The 19070-nt window shown below is 35.3% G+C and overlaps 1 protein-coding gene across 2 annotated transcripts; it reads left to right on the forward strand.

The window, feature by feature from the left end:
- Window positions 1–4996: 4996 nt before the first annotated feature.
- Window positions 4997–18831, forward strand: LOC110006631 (uncharacterized). Of its 2 annotated transcripts, XR_016057519.1 has the most exons (6): window positions 4997–8023; window positions 9341–9978; window positions 16035–16244; window positions 17531–17745; window positions 18257–18467; window positions 18626–18831. XR_016057519.1 is itself a non-coding variant. In XM_088869515.1 (5 exons), exons 1-5 carry the CDS (start codon window positions 5278–5280, stop codon window positions 18294–18296), a joined length of 3849 nt encoding a protein of 1282 aa, XP_088725641.1. In that variant the 5' UTR covers window positions 4997–5277; the 3' UTR covers window positions 18297–18643. The 2 variants fall into 2 exon arrangements, 1 of the variants encoding a protein (XP_088725641.1); XM_088869515.1 differs by having other exon boundaries at window positions 18257–18643.
- The last annotated feature ends 239 nt before the right edge of the window (window positions 18832–19070 follow it).

The following is a 19070-nucleotide window of genomic DNA, read 5'->3' on the forward strand; positions in this document are numbered from 1 at the left end:
TATATGTTGTAGTATGTATATTTGGGATGGGTAAATACAATCACTAAAAAGAGAAAAAAGGTGTTGGTTTCAGGGTCCATGACCTTGATAGTTGTTATTAGTTAACCATGGTCAAAACAACACTAATTGATGGGAAAATCAACTAGGATTTAGACTGCACCATCAATGTCTAAAATGGCTTAACTGAGGTCAACACAATCAATGCAATGTCCAACTCCTGAGTAGGATTTGATTATCTGCAATCTGCATTATATTGAGGCACAAGTTGCTTTCGCTATCTTCAAGATGTTAGTGCCCTTAACGTAGAAGATTCAAGATAGAATCTTGCCACGAGGCGGATTCCTGGCCGATGCAACCATGCATGGCACAGTACTGTGTAGGTTTGCTCTTAGATAACTCTGGGGTGGGATGGGCTTCGTTTTGGTTCAAATTTTATGAAAATTGGTTTGAAAAGTCTCAAAGTTGAGAGAATTTTTGGGTCAATCGCAATGACAGTCGCAGTATGGCACTTATTTGTGACAAAAGACCAAATAGAGCTGATGGAAGTTGAAGATGAATTTTGAATAGGGCACATATATAAAGCTCGGTTCCGGCGGTTGGAAAAATCGATATCCATTTTTTGAGGGGGAGAATTACTCTTATCAAAGATACCCCTTCTAAACTTCCGGTATATTACATTTCATTATCCAGAGCCCCGCTTTCTTAGTGAAGTGATTCGAAGCCTTGATGAAAAATTCTCTCTAGAGTGGCTCATAGGAAAATAAGAATTTAAGAAGATAAGTTGGAATGTCATCCACCTCCATAGAAGATGGATTTGGCATTCAGAATTTGAGGAGCAGTTAATGAATGTCTATTAATCAAGTGGTGGTTAATCCTTTGGGTGAAGAATTACTTTGATCAAAGATACTCTTTTAAATCTTCCGCTGTACTACTTCTGATTATTCAGAGCCCCTGCCTTCCTGGAAGTGACACAAACCTTGATGAAAACTTTTCTCTAGAGTAGTCGAACGAAAATAAGAAATTTAAGCTGGCTATTGGAATGCCATTTGCTTCCCTAAAACATAAAGTGGATTAGAAATCGAGAGCACTTAATGAATCCCTATTAACCAAGTGGTGGTGGAGGCTAAGTCCAGTAACGAAACTTTAAAACGATAGTGATATAAATTCCAAACAAATTCTTAGGAAGGGTTTTGAAAACGTCTTATAAGAAAAAAATATTATTATATTATATTATAAATATAATATCATATGTACTGTAATACTTACTGGGGTGTAGTTTGTATAGAGCTCTAAACAATCAAATTAAAGCCTATCTTCAAATAGTATCAAGAAATGTGGTTTCAATAATAGAAATCTTTGTGATAGCCTTAAAATTTAATTTTATATTTATTTATAAAATTTAAAGCTTAAAAAATAGAGTAGATTGAGTAGATCTATAAAAACTTGAAATTTGACGGTCAAAAAATGCATTAAGAGATGCACTATTTCCAAAACTTGAAATCCTTTTTTTCTCATGTTCATGCATCTTGATGTTGAGATGATCAATTTGAAGATATTTGGGCATCAAAACAAAATTTCTAGTAAAGTTTTAGAGGTGACCTCTAATTTGATTGTTTAGAGCCTCCGCTCTACATAAACGTTTTCCATACTGAATATACTATATTTTATAAAGGATATTAGGTAATACTGTAATAGTAAAATATTATACAATATATTTTATATAATGTATAATATATGATACCATAATATATATATATATATATATATATATATAATTGTGTGTAGGACCCGAAGGATCACCATTAAATTTGGCATAGATATCTAAAAAAGTTATCACATGGATGTGATATTTGATTTTTTTAGAGTTATGTGCCAAATTTAATGGTGATCCTTTGGATCGTACACACATGGGTGTGGAAGGGTGTCATAGGACCATTACTATATATATATATATTTAGACACACATACCTAATATACCAACATATTTAACCTTATTCATTATATAATATAATAAAAAATATAGTAATATTGGATTTTTTTGGTGAAAGGAATTGTTTTTGGAACTAAAATTTGGAGATCTATTTCTAATTTACCAGATGAGTATTTTGTGGAAAAATTGGGCCGATCAAATCTAATTATTTAGAAACTCATAATCCATTTTTCCTTAAAAATACTCATTTGATTATTTTTTAGGTGGATCCCAAAATTTAAAATAAAAAAACGTACTGCTACATATTTGAGGAGGTAAGTAAAAGCATCATCAGATGGTTATTTGGCCCCAAAAAAAAAAAAAATTGGTGATAAAAATTATGAATTTGGAAACTTAAATTTCAATTTTTCTTTTTTTAAAAAATATTATTTGGTTTTTTTAAGTGAATCTATAAATTTTAGACCGAGAAAAAATATGTCAGTGGAACTTATATCTGAGGTTGAGTACATAATGTGATCCCACAAACGCGTACTATGCTATTTTTCACCCTCAGTAAAGTATTATATTATATATTATTGTGTATGCTATGCACCTGCAGGAGCATAAGAAGATTTTTTTGGATCTAAATCAGTGGGACCTTTCAAGATTCAACATATTATTTATAAAAAATGTAAGGCATAATTTATTTCAAATAAACCTAGGTAAAATTCCTGATTGAATGAAAAAAATTGTTCAAGACTTTTCTCATTTGCTTTGGCATCTATGAATGCATCAAATAATTCCTTAGGCATGAAAAAAAAATAGCAACATCTAAATAGTATTTAAAAGAGCACGTCTTCCTCACGTGTACTTTATATCATAATTTGTGTTGTTAATAATTTAGATTTGACCCCCCAAAAACTGAATTATATCTATTCAATCTACAGGCTCCTCTAACAGTTTTTTAATTTATCTGAACTTATTTCGAAAAAATGACGCTTTATCAGTTTAAGCATTAAAATCATTAATATTGTTTCTTGACAAATAGGATTGCTTTTTGGTAATCATCTTTATCATTAAAATGATTAATCTTGTATCTTGATGAATGAGATTGAGTTTTATAATCACCCTTGCAAAGAGCGCACTTGCTTGCTTTGATCTTCACAAACTAATGAGAATGGCATCACATTTATCTTGTAATCAAAGTACCAAATAGTATAAATAGCTCCAAAGAATATATATTAATCCTCTCTCAATGTAATTTAGAGAGAAATAAGTAATGAGATTGAGTTTCACCTATATCAAAACCTGATTTTAGTACGTTGATCGTTTATTGTTCAATTGCCATTAGATAGTCACAAAACATAAAATATTAAATGTAAAAATTAGAGAGTTCGGAGGGAGAGATAGAGTCTAAGATAGACATAGCGATGAGAATTTAGGTATGGGCTTTTCCAACTTATTCCATTCTAATAATTTCTTAACATAGCAATCTACTTGGCTCTAATACCATATGACTATATTTCAAGACTAGTTACCCTTTCATATATAAGTGGAAAAAGCCACAAACTATTGTTTTCTCTGAGCCTTAATGCGTATATCAACTTGCATCTACATTTGCATAATCATTTATTTAAATCACCCTTTCTCAAAAGATTGTGCTTCCTCTATTCAGTAATAGGTTGTTCTTCTTTCATGCATATGCATCTTTGGAGATAAAATTATTATTTTTTGACAAAAACTGGTATACTCTTAAAATGATTTATTACTGACCTAAAATCAATCTTTCGATGCACTCATGCATGCATTTGCCTATATAATTGTAACTTAATTAATAAAAATATTAGTTTATGGCACTGACCCAGTACAACACATATTAGGAGGTGCGAATTAGTTCAAGTGAAAGGATTGAAAAGGGCTCGGAGTAGACCCAAAAAGAGGTGGTAAGAAGTAGTCCGAAAAGATATGACGATTTATGGCGTAACAGAGGGTATGATATTTAATAGAGTAGACTGACAGAACAAGATTCATGTAGCCGACCTCAAATAATTGAAAAAAAGCTATGATGATGATGATATAAATCAAATTAATTTTAAATTTTTACATAAATAAAATTTTATTTTGATCAGAAAATTATAATAAGGTATTAGAAGGTTATGGGTTGTCATCACATGAAGGTTCTAGGTTATATGATAATTAACAGACAGATGAGAATACATACCATTCTGCTGGCTATAAGACACCTGGACTTTTATGATCATATAATTTAACACATGTTAACTTTTAATTTTAGTTTCACATTGTGCATTCCTTAATAAAAAAATTTAGACATATTTTATATTTTTTATATCAAATAACTTACATAAAGTTATTGAATTAATAATATGAATTACTAAAACTTTTCTTAATGAATAAGATAATTTCTTAAATATAGTAAAACAAAATTATGTAAATCGCATAGCCAAAGCACGTGTCCGGGTTAGAAGGATTGAGTACCGTGTGAAAGTCACGTGGCATCAATAAGTACGAAAAAGTAACCGCCAGAAAAACAGAAAGAAAGTCATGGTCCAGAAGGATCATAAAATCCAAGCAGATTGGCAGAGAAAAAGTAATAACATGGAGTTCCTTTCAAAGTTCAAAGTTGTTTGAAAAAACGGGCGGTTGGACCCGGAGCCGACAAAGTTCCTCTAACCCGTCGACTGGGGCAAAGCTCATGATCTTTCTTAAAAGAAAATTTAAAAACATTAAATATTCAAAAAGATAAGAAATTTATTTGTAATGTGTTTTTTTATATTGTCCATCATTTTAACAAAGATTGAAAAGTGTTTTGATCATGAATACTCACTCGGTCCAGCCCGAGCCCAAGGCCAAGTACCGTGCCCAAATCGTGGTTTCGGGCACCATTTTGAAACATATTAAAAAGCTAACAAGATGCTCTCTACGGATTATTTTATAAAAAACAGAAAAAGAAAAGAAATTAGGCATTAAAATATCAAAAATAAAGATTTTTTATTTCGAAAAAATATATTTATTTCTAAATAAGGGTAAGCTGCGGGATACATATACTTTGGGTCCAGTTGATATATATAAACCTTTTTGGTAACGGCAAGGAGCACATAGCATGCTCCCGCTGGAGTACGCTAGTAGTACCTTGTAACTCGTGATTTACGAGACGTTCCGGTCCACTTTAGGGTTTATCAGAGGTTTTGAAATTTCAGTCGAGACAGCGAGGAGCGACAGTGAGGGACATATTACCTGCAATTTCATTTTCTAGACAGAGGGATATGGTGCCTAATACTTGCAATTTCACTTTCTAAACGCTTCTTTCCTCGCTCTTCAATTCTTCCTCTGAATTGGGTCTCCTTCAAATGGAGGTTCTTAGCATCCCATCTCTCTGCAACATCAAGTTCTTCCCTAAAACTCCCATAATTAGATCAATTTCATGCCTTAGAAGCTTCTCCAGGAAAAACCCATCAACTTCTAGTGACTCTCGCAGTCCGTTTTTTCTTCAAAGTAGTGTTCTCCTCACGCTTTCAACCCCATTCGAATGGCAGAGAAGAGCACATTCATGTGGCCACCAATGCATCTCTGCTTCTTTCCGAAAAAATCCAAGAAGGCGTAATTCTCTGCGGAAGAAGCTCATCAAAGAAGAAAAGGTGAATGATTTGGATTCAATTCGTTCTGGTTTTCCTCTACAAAGCCCCAAACAAACTTTTGATGAGAATTCGAGTTTAAATTCAGATATAGATTCTGGAAATAACAAAGAGATTAGTAATTTTAGCAGTAATTTAGATTCATATGGATTTTATAGTGGAGAAGAGACGCTTTATTCGGATAGGTCCGATTTTCAAAAGGAATTGGATGACTGGGTTTCTCAATTAAGGAAGAAATCAGAGTATTGGGGTCCTGGGTCTGGTACAATTTTCACTATTTATGAAGATTTGGATGGAAATGTGGAAAGGGTTTCAGTTAATGAGGATGAGGTTATTGATAGAAGCGTTGGAGAAGACATTTCAAACGTGGATAAAAAGATATCCCATGCAAAGCTCCTTGCCAGAGAGATTGAAGCTGGGTCTTATAAGCTTCCTCGAAATAGTTCAATAGCTCGTTTTGTAATTCAAGATGATAGGAATTCCCACTTGACGGGGCATCGATCTGGGGATATTATTAAAAAGGGCCACTCTCTCTCCAAGCTTTCATTCATTGGGTTTACTGTGATCATTATCTCTTTTGTTTTCTGGGAGGTAAAGAAACTGTTTATATCTGAAGATTCTGAAAAGGAACTGACCACAAATGAGAAAAGGATGTTAAAGCGAAAACTCAAGTCCCGAATACAGAGAGAGAAAATGGAAATGGAGAGAAAAAGTGTGGAAGTTTTGGTTGATGTTCCGGACCCTGTGGTATCCACTGTGAGACCTCAAATTGATAAAGAAGACCTTTTGCGAACCATTTCAAATGCAAAGGCTTCACAGCAGAGTTCATCATTATCTGCTTCTTCTGCTATTAATGTTCCTGCTGGAAAAGTTGGTTTTCATGATAAAATTATGGAAATTCAAGCAATGGCGAGACAAGCTCGGTTAATTGAGCAACAAGACACTTCCCAGCCTGTGAATCATGATGCAAATTTTGATAGAGTTGCTAAAGTGAGTGAGAAAAATGTTCCTGAGAGCACCAGTGATGGAAATCCAGTTCTCGTGGTAAATTATACGGACCATGACAAGGTTGATAACACCAGAAATAGGGAAGGGTTTGGGGAGATAAGTAAGAATGAAGAAGAGGGTGTGCGTTTTCCAGATATTCCTTCTTTGGATGAATCAGTTCATCGAGAGATGATCCCAGCCATTAATGGTGTCTCCAAAGTTTCCACTGTTGAAGATGCAAGAATAGGTGATTCAAGACTTTTGAGTAAGGGAGACATTGATAAGAATGATAATGTACATGATAACACTGAGCCTCTTACTTTAGATGGTTTAACGAGGGAGAGAATTATATTATACAATGACAAAGCAGAGAATGTTGATTTCTTAAAGGAGGATGAGAGAGAGCTGGTAAGTAGTTCTTTGGAAATGAATGCAGAGAAACAGGCTTCTGATGTGACTCATGTTTCTTTACCTTGTTCAAGTGGAACCCCAAGTAGATTGAAGCCAAGGATCATAACATCAGTTGAAGAAGCTACTGAGTACCTTTCTCAGAAAGGTGATAAACCAATTAAGGAAGTATTCAGCGATAAAACTGTCAAAACTAAACCATCAGTAGCAAGGCCATTCCAGAAGAATGACACAGACGCACGTTGGGCAAACCTTTCTGGATACCATGGTGATGATATTGTAAACTCAGAAACTGTTAAGAGTTCAATCATGGAGCGGGAAACGCATTCTGGAACTGGGATTGATAGTCCTGAAGATTTTGCTTTGAGTGTAGATAAGTCTAATGGGTATGCTGCTCGTGATGGTTCCAATAGGAATCATACCCATGGTGATTTGAGATCACCTGCAGATTTGAGTAACACATTGAAACATAAAAGTGATGTTCATGAAAAGTATGAGGAGCAGGGTAGTTCTTGTTTGGGCAATGTGCCTTCATCTCCAGCCATCAACAACCTTGATGGAGCTTTGGAGGCAAAACCTGAAGCCAATGAGAGTCTAGAGGTAAAACCTTGTCAATCCAATGAAATCTTAGAGGCAAAACCTCTTCAATCTAATGAAAGCTTAGAGGCAAAACCTTATAAAGCTAATGAAATTTGGATGGAGAGAAACTTTGATGAAAAGTTTGATCCTATTATAAAAAGAATCGGTGTTGGTTTTAGACAGAACTATTTGATGGCGAAAGATAAAGTTCAGGAAGAGTTGAGTTTATCTTCTGAGATGAAGGACCTTGGGTTTGAGGAAGGGGAAGAGGAACTGGAGTGGATTAAGGATGATAACCTTAGGAGAATTGTCTTTCAAGTTAGCCAAAATGAGATTGCAGGGAGGGAACCATTTTACTTGATGAGTGCTGAGGATGAGCATGCATTCTTTGAGGGTCTCGAGAAGAAAGTTGAGAAAGTGAATGAGAAATTGTTGGGGTTGCATGAATGGGTGCATTCAAGGGTTGAAAATCTGGACTACGGAGCAGGTATGTGTTTGTTACCATGATACATCAGACGTTTACAAAATTTCTCTATTCAGTATATTCCTCTTCTATTTTCTAATTGATAAAATTTCCCTGCATCTTTTTATTATTAGGTGACATGCAGTTTCCTATGGAAGCAAAAAAGGAAGTTATTGGAAACTGTAATGTAAAATATTTGTACGTTCCATTTTGGTTGGTTACGAGCTTCTCTTTCTAGATGGATAGATCTATTGATTGATCAATGGCTGTATTATGGAAACACCATTCGTAATTTTCATTTTGCTCCACTTTTTCATTAGCATCTGGTGGCTCAATAATGATATTTTTGGAATTTAAAAAGTCACATTTTATAAAATTTCAGCTGAGATTGTTTTCTGGTCAAGTTTATGGCAATTTGAATTTGAGCCAAACTTTATCCATATGGCTACACAATGTCCTAATTCATAATCCTGTAGGACTTCAAGTTGTCGTTCCCATGCTAATGTTACAAGTATAATCATTTCTTTCTTTGATTGTCACTGGTGATCAAATTGTCTGTAGTTATTTTGTTATGACTGCATTTAAATTTATTCATGAATCATGACAACAAACAAGAAACCCTTAGTAACCTTGGAAAGACTGCAGTTACCATGACCGGGGTTCCAAAAACAAACTTTCTGATTTCACTTTTCATTATTATTGATTAGTAGAAAATGGCAGTCCTGGTAGATTCCCCATAATTAACCAAAATTACATGCTTTCTATATCACCTAAACTTAATGTACAACCTTTCTGCCATTAATTTTACTGTTCCCTTAAGTCTCACTTCTGTTCTTTTGCTGTTCTGTCTGATGTTCATTTGCAGTAGATATTTTTATTTATATTTTCATATATATAAATTTCTCATGCAGTACAATTTCAGCAATTAGTTATTTCTACATTTAAGATGTATTGGATAGTCAACCATGATCCATTAGATTCTTATCTGAAGAAAATAAACTCAATTTTAAATTGATTGTAGTTCTCTGATTGCATGCATGGTATATTCCTTAAATGTTGAATTGTCAGACACTCATTTACTGGAATACTGCTAATTAAGAACTACAACAAGCAATGAATTGTAATGTCAATGATTATATTTTAGGAAAGTACAAGACATTGCTTGGCACAATCTTGAATTCTTATTAATATATAAAAGAAGTCAAGTGATCATAAATCATAATTTAGTGATTAACAATGTAGTGAAATTTACAATAGAAAATTCTATAAAACGAACATTTATAAGGCTCTGACATGCGATTGTCACTCAACTAGAACACTTGTATTTTGCCTTATTTTCAGGTGGGATCAGTTTGGATGACCCGCTTGAGAAAATTGTACCCCGTTGGAAAGGACCTGTTCTAGACAAAGACCCTGAATTTCTCAAGGATTTCAATAAAATCAGGAGTTCTTTATCTGGAAAGCTGGGGATAGAGAAAACACAAGACCTCAATACCCAGAATGACATGAAAAAGTCAGAAATGTCACAAAATGGAAAACCATCTTCTCAGAAGGGCTTAGACGTATCAGAGTTATCACAAAAAGGAAGTTCAATAACTCCAAAGACTGTTATCCATGGCAGTGATGGATCTACCAGAGCTGGGAAAAAGTCAGGGAAGGAGTATTGGGAGCATACCAAGAAATGGTCCCAAGAATTCTTGGAAATATATAATGCAGAAACAGATCCAGAGATTAAATCTGTTATGAGGGATATGGGGAAAGACCTGGACAGATGGATCACAGATGAACAAGTAAAGAAAGTGGCTGACCTAATGAGTAGGATTCCCGAGAGGAAAAGGAGGTATATTGAAAAGAAAGTGGAGAAGCTCAAGCGAGAGTGTGAAATGTTTGGTCCTCAAGCTGTGGTTAGTAAGTACAAGGAATATGCTGATGACGATGAAGAAGACTATTTATGGTGGTTGGATCTACCCTATGTGCTGGTAAGTATCGAATGCTGTTCACTGGTGTCTGCGTTATAAACTGTATATGGTATCCCATCAAACTTCTTTTGGTCATTGTCCTTTATATCTAAAAATATCTCCATATTGTTTAACTTAACCAAAAAAGTTACAAATTATATCCTTCAATGAGTAAGTAAATTTTTGGGTTAATAATGGTTTCAAACAGGCACTAACTGGTAGAATATTCAGTTCACTACTTAAGCTAGAGCTAGAATTTGAACCCATTTTGCCTCTCTCTCTATCTATTTTCTTTTTCTAGAGAAAATAGATGAAGTATCTATTAGTGTGATGACATGTATTGATCTATAAGTCCTTTTTCCTGCTCAATTTTCTTTTTTTTTTTTGAAAAATTTGTTTTTCCATAGTAAATAGGTGACAGCATATTTATTTTTCCCTTTACCATTCATTTGATTTAATAAATTAGATGGTTAGCAAATAAACATCACAAATTGATCAACAGTCAACATGATCCATCTTTTATTTTATTTTCTATTTGGGTTCCTTAAAAGTTTTTCTATCTCAACTAGGAGTATTGGAGAAAATTCTTTTCCCATCTTTTTTTTTGGTTTTCTTTGATAAAAATGGAATGTATTGATTGTTAGCAGGTCAGCAACAATAGCAGATCAAGGCTTATTTTTTTTCTGTTTTTTTAGTTTTCCTTTGAAAGTTTTCATTTTCCCCAGAAATTATAGAAAATTTTCATTTCGACAAAAAATTATATATAATGCAATCAATTTGATTCTTTATGAAGCCCTTTGGTATTTTATGCTTCTTGTCCATGATTAACCAAATTTGATACTGGGTACTAGCATTTTCGTTTGTTTTTACCATTTCTTTGTGTTGATATGTATTTCTTTGTTCGAACATTTCTCATATTAGTTTATCCTAAAAAAATAACTCATCATTAGTCAGTTTTAGATTAATTTGTTATGTTGTGATTTTCTTGAACTTTTTTTCTTGTCAAGTGTGTGGTTAGGACCAAAAAAATAGTCCTAAAATCTAGTTGATGACTAATCAATATACGTAGTATGATCAATGTTGATTAGTTGGAGAGAAAGCAAGGGGCCCATATACAATATAGAATGTTTGCCACAAACATACAATATTTGGGGCGATTTACTTGAAATTCAAATTTAGGACAATTTATTTGCAATTGAATTTTGGAGTCTTTGGAGGGTGTGGATGTCCAAAGACTGAATGTCAGGTAATGGTGTGATAGTCTTTCTACTTGACTCTCTTGTCCACACTAACCCTGGTCTAGAATTATTGTTCTCATATTAGCAGTATGTATTGACGCAGCCCATTCAAGCCATCCTTTGAATTGTAGGATACTCGCCAAAATATGATTCCAAAGAAACATTATGGCCATATGCCTCTTAGTCTGGCCCTAATAAGTTGGAACTCAACCTACATCAGGGGCAGTCTTGACCTGCAGCCCTGAAACGATTCCCTGCCTTCCCAATTCTGCATGTGCCCATGGGTTCAGTAGTAGTCTTTGGAAGAGGCTTTCAGGCCAATAATTGGCAATTATTGAATGGCACAGTTGCATCGCCAAAACTTATATTGACAGGGATTAAATGGCTGATTTGTGGTGCAATTGGTGGTCATTGTGATAATGTGTATTGATAGCCTTGGATGGTAGGATAATGCTGAATATCCAGCTCCACCCTCAGGGCCACGGCTTCGTACTCTCTATGGATAGTTCTCAAATATGGTGTACATCTCTATAAAGTAGTTCGCAGACGGATCTATACCTAACATATGCAATTATATAGAAAAGAAAATTGTAGAATTCTTCGAACATTTATCACTTCAGATAAAAAAAGGAAAGAACTGAAATGTTTGTATAGGATTTGCCCTGAAACATGGTCCCTGCATCAATTATTTGGGAATTACAAGGAGGTTCTCATGCAATTGCTTTTTTATTTTTAGAGTGTAGGGAGAAGGAGAGGAGGGGCTATAGCTTAGCACGATTAGGGAGATGTTAGAGAGCATGCCACATGGGGTAATTTCAATGGGTTCTTTCTCCTCTGTTCCCCCTTCCCTTTTCTATCATGAATATGATAGAAACTTCTCCTATCCTGCTATGAGTCAAGATTTCATTTAAGTCATACAATTATTTAAATATTTATAACCTCTCCTTGTATCTAACTGTCCATGAAAAATGGATGGTGTATAAGATAGGGAGCCCACAGTAGTGTGTCTTCTGTCTGGAGCACACTATCAACTCCCTCTGTAGGTTTCACTATCAGGTCTGTTGTGGTCTCATATCATGCAACTGTCTACACCTTTTGTGCTTGAGAGTCATACAATTATGTAAATGTTTATAGTCTCTCCTTTTATCTAACTGTCTATGAAAAATGGATGGTATACACGATAGGGAGCCGACAGTGGTGTGTGTTCTGTCTGGAACATATCAACTCCTTCTGTGGGTCTCATTATCAGGTCTGTTGAGGTCTCATTATCATGCAACTGTCTATACCTTTTGTGCTTGAGAGACAAAATCCTTTAATATGGTTGTCCCTATGTGGGTCTCATTATCATGCAACTGTCTATGCCTTTCGTGCTTAAGAGACAAAATCCTTTAATATGGTTGTCCCTATGTGGGTCTCATTATCCTTCAACTGTCTACGCCTTTTGTGCTTGAGAGAGAAAATCCTTCAAGATGGTTCTCCCTCTCTGGGTCTCATTATCAGGTCTGCTGTGGTTTCATTATCATGCAACTGTCTACGCCTTTTTTGCTTGAGAGTAGTCCTTTAAGATAGTTTTTGAGTGCAAATATCTTTTTGAGATATGAATTTATGGAATCACTTCTTTGAGTAGTCTTACCAGAAGTACATGTATTTGCCTGGTACAGGTTATTGTATTGTTTTGTAACTACTGTAGCTATTTCTTATATCCAAGCTCACACTTGGTGATGAGACATGCCCAATTTGTTCTGCCATCATATTATGATCAACCAATTTGTATAATTCATTACGTATGGGTGAAACTTTTGGTTAATGTTTCTGATGATTGGAGTTTGCCTTGTTTGGGATTGTATAGCATTCACATGATGTGGACGCTTGAAGGGTTTTATTTTGTTCAAAAGAAATTTGTTATTATTTTTTAGGGATTGTATAGCATTCACATGATGTGGATGCTTGAGGGGTTTTATTTTGTTTAAAAGAAATTTGTTATTATTATTTATTTGGGGTGCCCGATAAAAAATAAATCTATCCCCCAAATTTCATGTAGAAATAATTTTGAAATACAATTTAAAAAAGGATGAGGTTTCTATAAGGCCTAGGCTTTATGAAAACAAAATAAAGCCTTACCTCGAATCCTCTTCCAAAAAGCACTTTCAGCAACATAAATCTCCATAATGGCTCTAAAATCAATTTCCAACACCGACATTGAGATATGAGACTCAAACAATGTAACAGATCTTGCGGATCTATGAACTCTTATTTTTAGGGAGAAATGGACGGTCTAGATTATTTATTACAATAACTATAGTTTTAGAGCTTGAAATCCTATTTTTTTCACAACCATAGTGTTCAAGCCAAGATGATCGATGTAAATGTTTTCTAATGCTGGGTACTTGGTAGGAAGAGTGTCAAGGCCACGGCCTAGCCTGTTGGCAAAAAGAGGAAGTTGATCTTTAGGGGCATGGTTTGCCAATAGCTTGGATTTGGACATGTTAATTTGACCAATTCGAGACAGCTAAGGAGCAGCTACAAAGCTGTTGACTTGCTCAAAAATGGCATCTCGGAAAACTAGGGTGTCATTAGTATTGGAGATGACAAATGTCCTTTTCGAACCTAGAGGGTTTAAAGCCAGACAAGGTGACCCTCTAGTATATCCTAGAGATGGATATGCTGAAGATTTCAGTGATGATGGAAAAAAGAAAAGTGGAGAGAGGGCCTCCCAAACAAAGCCCTCTAGAGGAGGAAAAATAACCTTTGGGGTATGTATTGATGGGAACAGAGAAGGAAGTTGTGGAAATGCAGCCATGAATCCACTTGTTCCATGTTTGACCAAAGTCCATTTTCTTGAGGAGAAGATCAAGGATGAACCAGTTGACATTGTTGTAGGCCTTTTCCCAGTTGCTTCTGAGGATGAGGCCAGGTTTTCTAGAGTGGTGCTGATTACTACCCCGTCTAGAATTTGCCTGTTTCAGAAGAAACCACTTTGACTCTGCGAGATTAACTTCTTCAAGGACAATCCTAAGTCTGGAAGCCAAGATCTTGGGGAGGATTTTATAGGAAGAGTTGAGAAGGCTAATGGGTCTGAAGTCTTTGAGGTCATCAATTCCGTCTATCATAGGGATGGAGATGATAAATGATTTCTTTGCCGATGGTTTCTCTGTGGTAGGATTCATGGACAAAAGTTGAAATATCAAGGTATAGGAAGTCTGAGAAGTGAGAGAAGAAAGCCATGGGAAAACCGTCATGTCCAAGGGCTCAGATTTGGATTTGTTGTGAACTAAATGCTCGGCATTGGTTAGAGATCTGGTTCCTTCCAGTTGATTCTTATTGTTGATTGCTTGTAGAAGAGAGTTTTTTGAGGGCTGGGAAATTAGCAGGGTTACTATGACTCCAAATTTTAATGGCGTTTTTGAGCAAGCGGTTCCTTTTTTGAAGCCTAAAACCTGCCCATCCAAGGTTGTGAAAGTGGACCACCAACTGGGAATATGGGAATCAAATGTTGGGTCTTCGAGCGAGAACAGCGCAAACCTAAAAGGTCTAGGACCTTGGACACGGGGGACAGTATTGTCCAAAATTGGTCTGTGGTCAGAGGTGGTGAGGGAGTCAGAATGGGTACCAGGGATGGATCCTTGTTTGGAGCCTAAACCTGCCCACCAAAGATTGTGAAATAGGACCACCGACTGAGGAATTGAATATTGGGTCTTTGAGCCAGAAAAGCTCGAACCTAAAAGGTCTGGGACCTTGGGCACAGGGGACAGTATCAAGCAAAATAGGTCTCTGGTCAGAGGCGGTGGGGTAGGGGGGTACCAGAGATTGATTGCATTTCATTGTTAATCTGGACTTTGAAAAATAAATGGGCATTTCCTTTAAATTCCTCACACTTGGTACAAATATGGTTAACAAAATCTGCATTTTGCGGGGCATTTAAGCACTTAAACTTGAGTTTCAAATGTAAAACGAAACAACAAAAAACGCCCCTCCGGGGGTGGGTGGGGGTGTGTGTTGTGGTGGAGAGACCAAGAACAGAAAAAAGGATTTCACAATGCTTTTAAGGAGACATAAAAGTTTTCTCCAAATTGAAAAGAAAGATGGCTTATGTTGATCGACTTACGTTCTAACTTGTTATATTACATTTCATAGGAAAACAGAAAAGGAAAAAGTTAGGTTTCCACCTACTATTTTGGAAAAGAAAGTTTTCAAAAGAAAAAAAGAAGGAAGGACATATTACTCAACATGCTTTATTGCAGCTGTAAATACTTCATCGATCTTATTTTTGCAGAGCAAATATTTTTGCTTTTTTTAAATTTTTCTCTGTTTCTTTTCTGATATTTGGATTTTCTGTACTTGAGAGAGAGAGAGAGAGAGAGAGAGAGAGAGAGAGAGAGGGATTTCCATTGGGTAATTCAACAGAACTTCTTTTTTTTTTTGGGGGGAGGGTGGTGAGGTGGAATGGGGAGGGGGTGCTTAACTCATGAACTCACCTTGATGTGGATCTCCTCTCTGGAGAAGAGGAGGTGCTCTCCTTTTTTGTTGCTGCAAGGAATGGAGAGAGAGAGAGAGAGAGAGAGAGAGAGAGAGGTGTGTGTGTCCTGACACTAACACAGTGCCACTCCCCATTATGTGTGTATATATACATAAACTGCATGTACCTAGTATGAGTATACAAACACAAGCATGCAATACCAATTGACATGATCTAACTTGAGTTTCAATTCATAAAGTTCACTCTATTAGGGCCCTTTTTTTTTTAAAAAAAAAAAGAAGAAAAATGAATGCTGTTCTCCTGTGGATCAATTTATTGTATCTATTTCTTGTTTTATGAGTGTCCATTTTTGGTATGAGCAGTGCATTGAGCTGTATATGAATGAAGGTGATGTTCAAAAGATAGGATTTTATTCCTTGGAGATGGCCCCTGATCTGGAGTTGGACCCCAAGCCGAATCATGTCATTGCCTTTGAGGACCCTGGAGATTCCAAAAAATTTTGCTGTATAATTCAGGCGCATATGGAAATGATCGGTAATGGTCATGCATTTGTTGTTGCACGTCCACCAAAGGTAAACCTTAATTAATTTTCGTTATATCCTACCCTTTCTTCATCTTCACCTTCTTCTTCTTCTTTTTTTTTTTTCATTGGTTATTTTTATTTTTATTTTTATTTTTGGGCCGGGGAGGAGGGGGGGGGGGGGGGGGGGGGGCGGGCGGGCGATGGTAGTTCAGTAGTAGGACTCAAAGTTGGACATATTGTTGCATATGTCAAACCTTAGCCAATCAAGGCCAAGCCCAGATCCCAAAAAAGAGTACGTCAGCTGGGTTTTACTAGTCTTTTTTCTTCAACCTCAAATATTAAACATAAGAATCTAAATTTTTTATTGAATTTCAGGTACTTCAATTCATGGTGGAAAATCCCATCTTTCTTTTCTGAGATTATGTTAATTTCCATTTGGTTGTGTTTTAGTGAGATCCTTCAAAATTATTCAATTTGTTTATGTTTAAATGAGACTATTATTGATGGAAAAGAAAGTGATGTTTCTTATTGAATCACAGTCGTCTATAATTACAAGGACACCCTTTATCAATGTTAAAGTTCAAAATGAAGCTACTTCACTGAGTTGAAAAGGATCATTTTCAGCTTCTTATTCTTATACTCATAGTTGGATTGTTTCCTATAAGAATGTTCAGAATTGTTGACATCTATTTGCACATTGAAAGATAATGTTTCTTTATCCTTGTAAAAAAAAAGAAAGATAGAAAGATAATGTTTCTTTAGTGGTCCCTGTTTTTCTCAAAAGTAGTGTTCTTGTCTTATGATAACATTTAGTTTTAAAGAGATGCTATTGGCCTCTGATTTTCATTAATGAACATATTTTCTCAGTCCCATGATTATTCGTCACATATGTATTCCTAGGTGCCCTTCACCAAGAAAGGAAGTTAGGCTTCTATGAAAATGATTCACTTCCTATCTGGATTATCTGGGATTGAGCTGTGGTTATGGCGACAATTAAGAGGCTTAAAAGGGCTATGATCTTGTTAAAAGACTATGATCTTGTTAAAAGACTATGATCTTGTTACTTACTATATGGGGTTTGGTTCTTTGGTTCTCTTCACAAATAAAATGAACCTCATTTGGAAATATGGTTTAGTGTGTGGTTCAGAAGGGAGCATTCTATAAATAACAGTTTAATCTCTATCTACACTATATAATCATGAATCTAGTTAGTTGATTTATAAATTTCCCTCATAGGAGTTTGTAGATCTCAGGCATTCTTGACTTAAAAGGTGGTAGTAATTTCATTGGTATGGCTTGTTTAGTTTATTCCCTTTTCTCTTCAATTTCACTCAGGATGCATTTCGTGAGGCCAAATCCCATGGCTTTAGTGTCACCGTGATAAGAAAGGGGCAGCTTCAACTCAACATTGACCAAACATTAGAAGAAGTGGAAGAAGAAATAGTTGAAATTGGAAGCAAGATGTATCATGATATGATTATGCGCGAGCATTCAGTTGATATGGGTGCCTTAATGAAAGGTGTATTTGGCAGCGGCAAACCAATGAGACGGTAATGGATATGTTCCTTTTAATCAAGAATGTAACTGACATATACTTAGAAAACCACGAAAAAGGTAAAAGTAATCATATAGAATTAAAGCTTACACATTTTTTCACTGTTTAGGTTTCTTTTTTAAATGCTGAACTGTTTTGGGTTTCATCCTTTCTTTTCTAAAACTTTCATCACAAGCTTGAAAGTCGAAATGCTTTTGCACTGTATTTTGTGGGTTGTCCTTGGTTCTACTGGTGAAGGTACCTTATGATTTTGTGAGATTTCGTTGTCATGGCGTTTGAAAGTATTCTAGTTTTTTATGATTTTTTTCTTGTCAACACCAAATGATATCTTAGTAGTTTGTGTGGTTTTGTTATTATTTTACTGAAAGTATTATACTGATTTTGCTTATTCTCTCGTTTCTGTATGTTATAGTGAATTTCAATTAGGTCGCCTTCTACTCGATCATTATATTCTTGGCCCTCTCTTCCTTCTTGTCATAGTCTTGTTTTCTTTTACTATTTAACAGAAGATCGAAAAGAAGGGGCACCAAGCGCATCAAACACTGAGACATTTCTTTTGAGACTGCATAAAATCGTGATCCGTATCAAAGAGAGAGATCCTTTCTCTGGATATTCCTGCTCTTATGAGTATGCAAGAATTTCACGGAGCATTACAGTAATGCACTGGTACTCGCTCATCAAACAAATTTTGGGTTCTAACTGAACATCGTAAAGAAGGTAATCCTTGACGTCTTTTACCTAGCTAGTCACTGTTTCTTATTCTTTTATTTTTTGTGCCTTTTTTGTTTGTTATAGGGAACTCAGTTTGTGATTGTTCCCATGTGAATAGGTTTTTATTCATGATTCTTTATGTATATTTTTCTATTTGTGAGCAGATTGAGCATTGGGGAGCATAATGGATGATTCTGCTCTCTACGCTGCATTTTCCATTTTTATCATGTGAAGAGGCAAATGCCTATGCTCATGGGGATTTAAAATTGATCACCCTAAGAAACGTGACACTTACAATTTTGGTCCAGTAAATTTATCAAAATACATTTTGACTGTTCAACAATTTAACAATTTACCCTTTTTCAACCAACTCATTGTCCTGAGTATTTTGATGGGTATTTTGAAATTAAATTTATGGGTAAAATGTTAGATAGTTGATCTTTTATGTGCATTCTGGTAAATGTCCCTTTTAGTCATTTCTAAATGCGGCTGGGGAAACAGAAAATTGGGAAATTTAAGTTCATGTTGCCCCAAGTTTTTTTTTTTTAAAAAAAAAAAATTCCTCTAGATGTTGTAGGTTTTTTATTTTCTAAATTTTTTTTCAGAATA

Source organism: Amborella trichopoda, chromosome 1 (genome assembly GCF_054954075.1).
Source record: "Amborella trichopoda isolate Santa Cruz 75 chromosome 1, AtrichopodaSantaCruz75HAP2 v2.0, whole genome shotgun sequence".
NCBI lineage: Eukaryota > Viridiplantae > Streptophyta > Magnoliopsida > Amborellales > Amborellaceae > Amborella > Amborella trichopoda.

Bases quoted from the DNA above. Each gene is read 5' to 3' on its own strand.
- LOC110006631 (XM_088869515.1), top strand. From the start codon at position 5,278: ATGGAGGTTCTTAGCATCCCATCTCTCTGCAACATCAAGTTCTTCCCT. The intron at 8,024-9,340 runs GTATGTGTTTGT...CCTTATTTTCAG, and splicing joins AAATCTGGACTACGGAGCAG to GTGGGATCAGTTTGGATGAC. The intron at 9,979-16,034 runs GTAAGTATCGAA...TGGTATGAGCAG, and splicing joins TGGATCTACCCTATGTGCTG to TGCATTGAGCTGTATATGAA.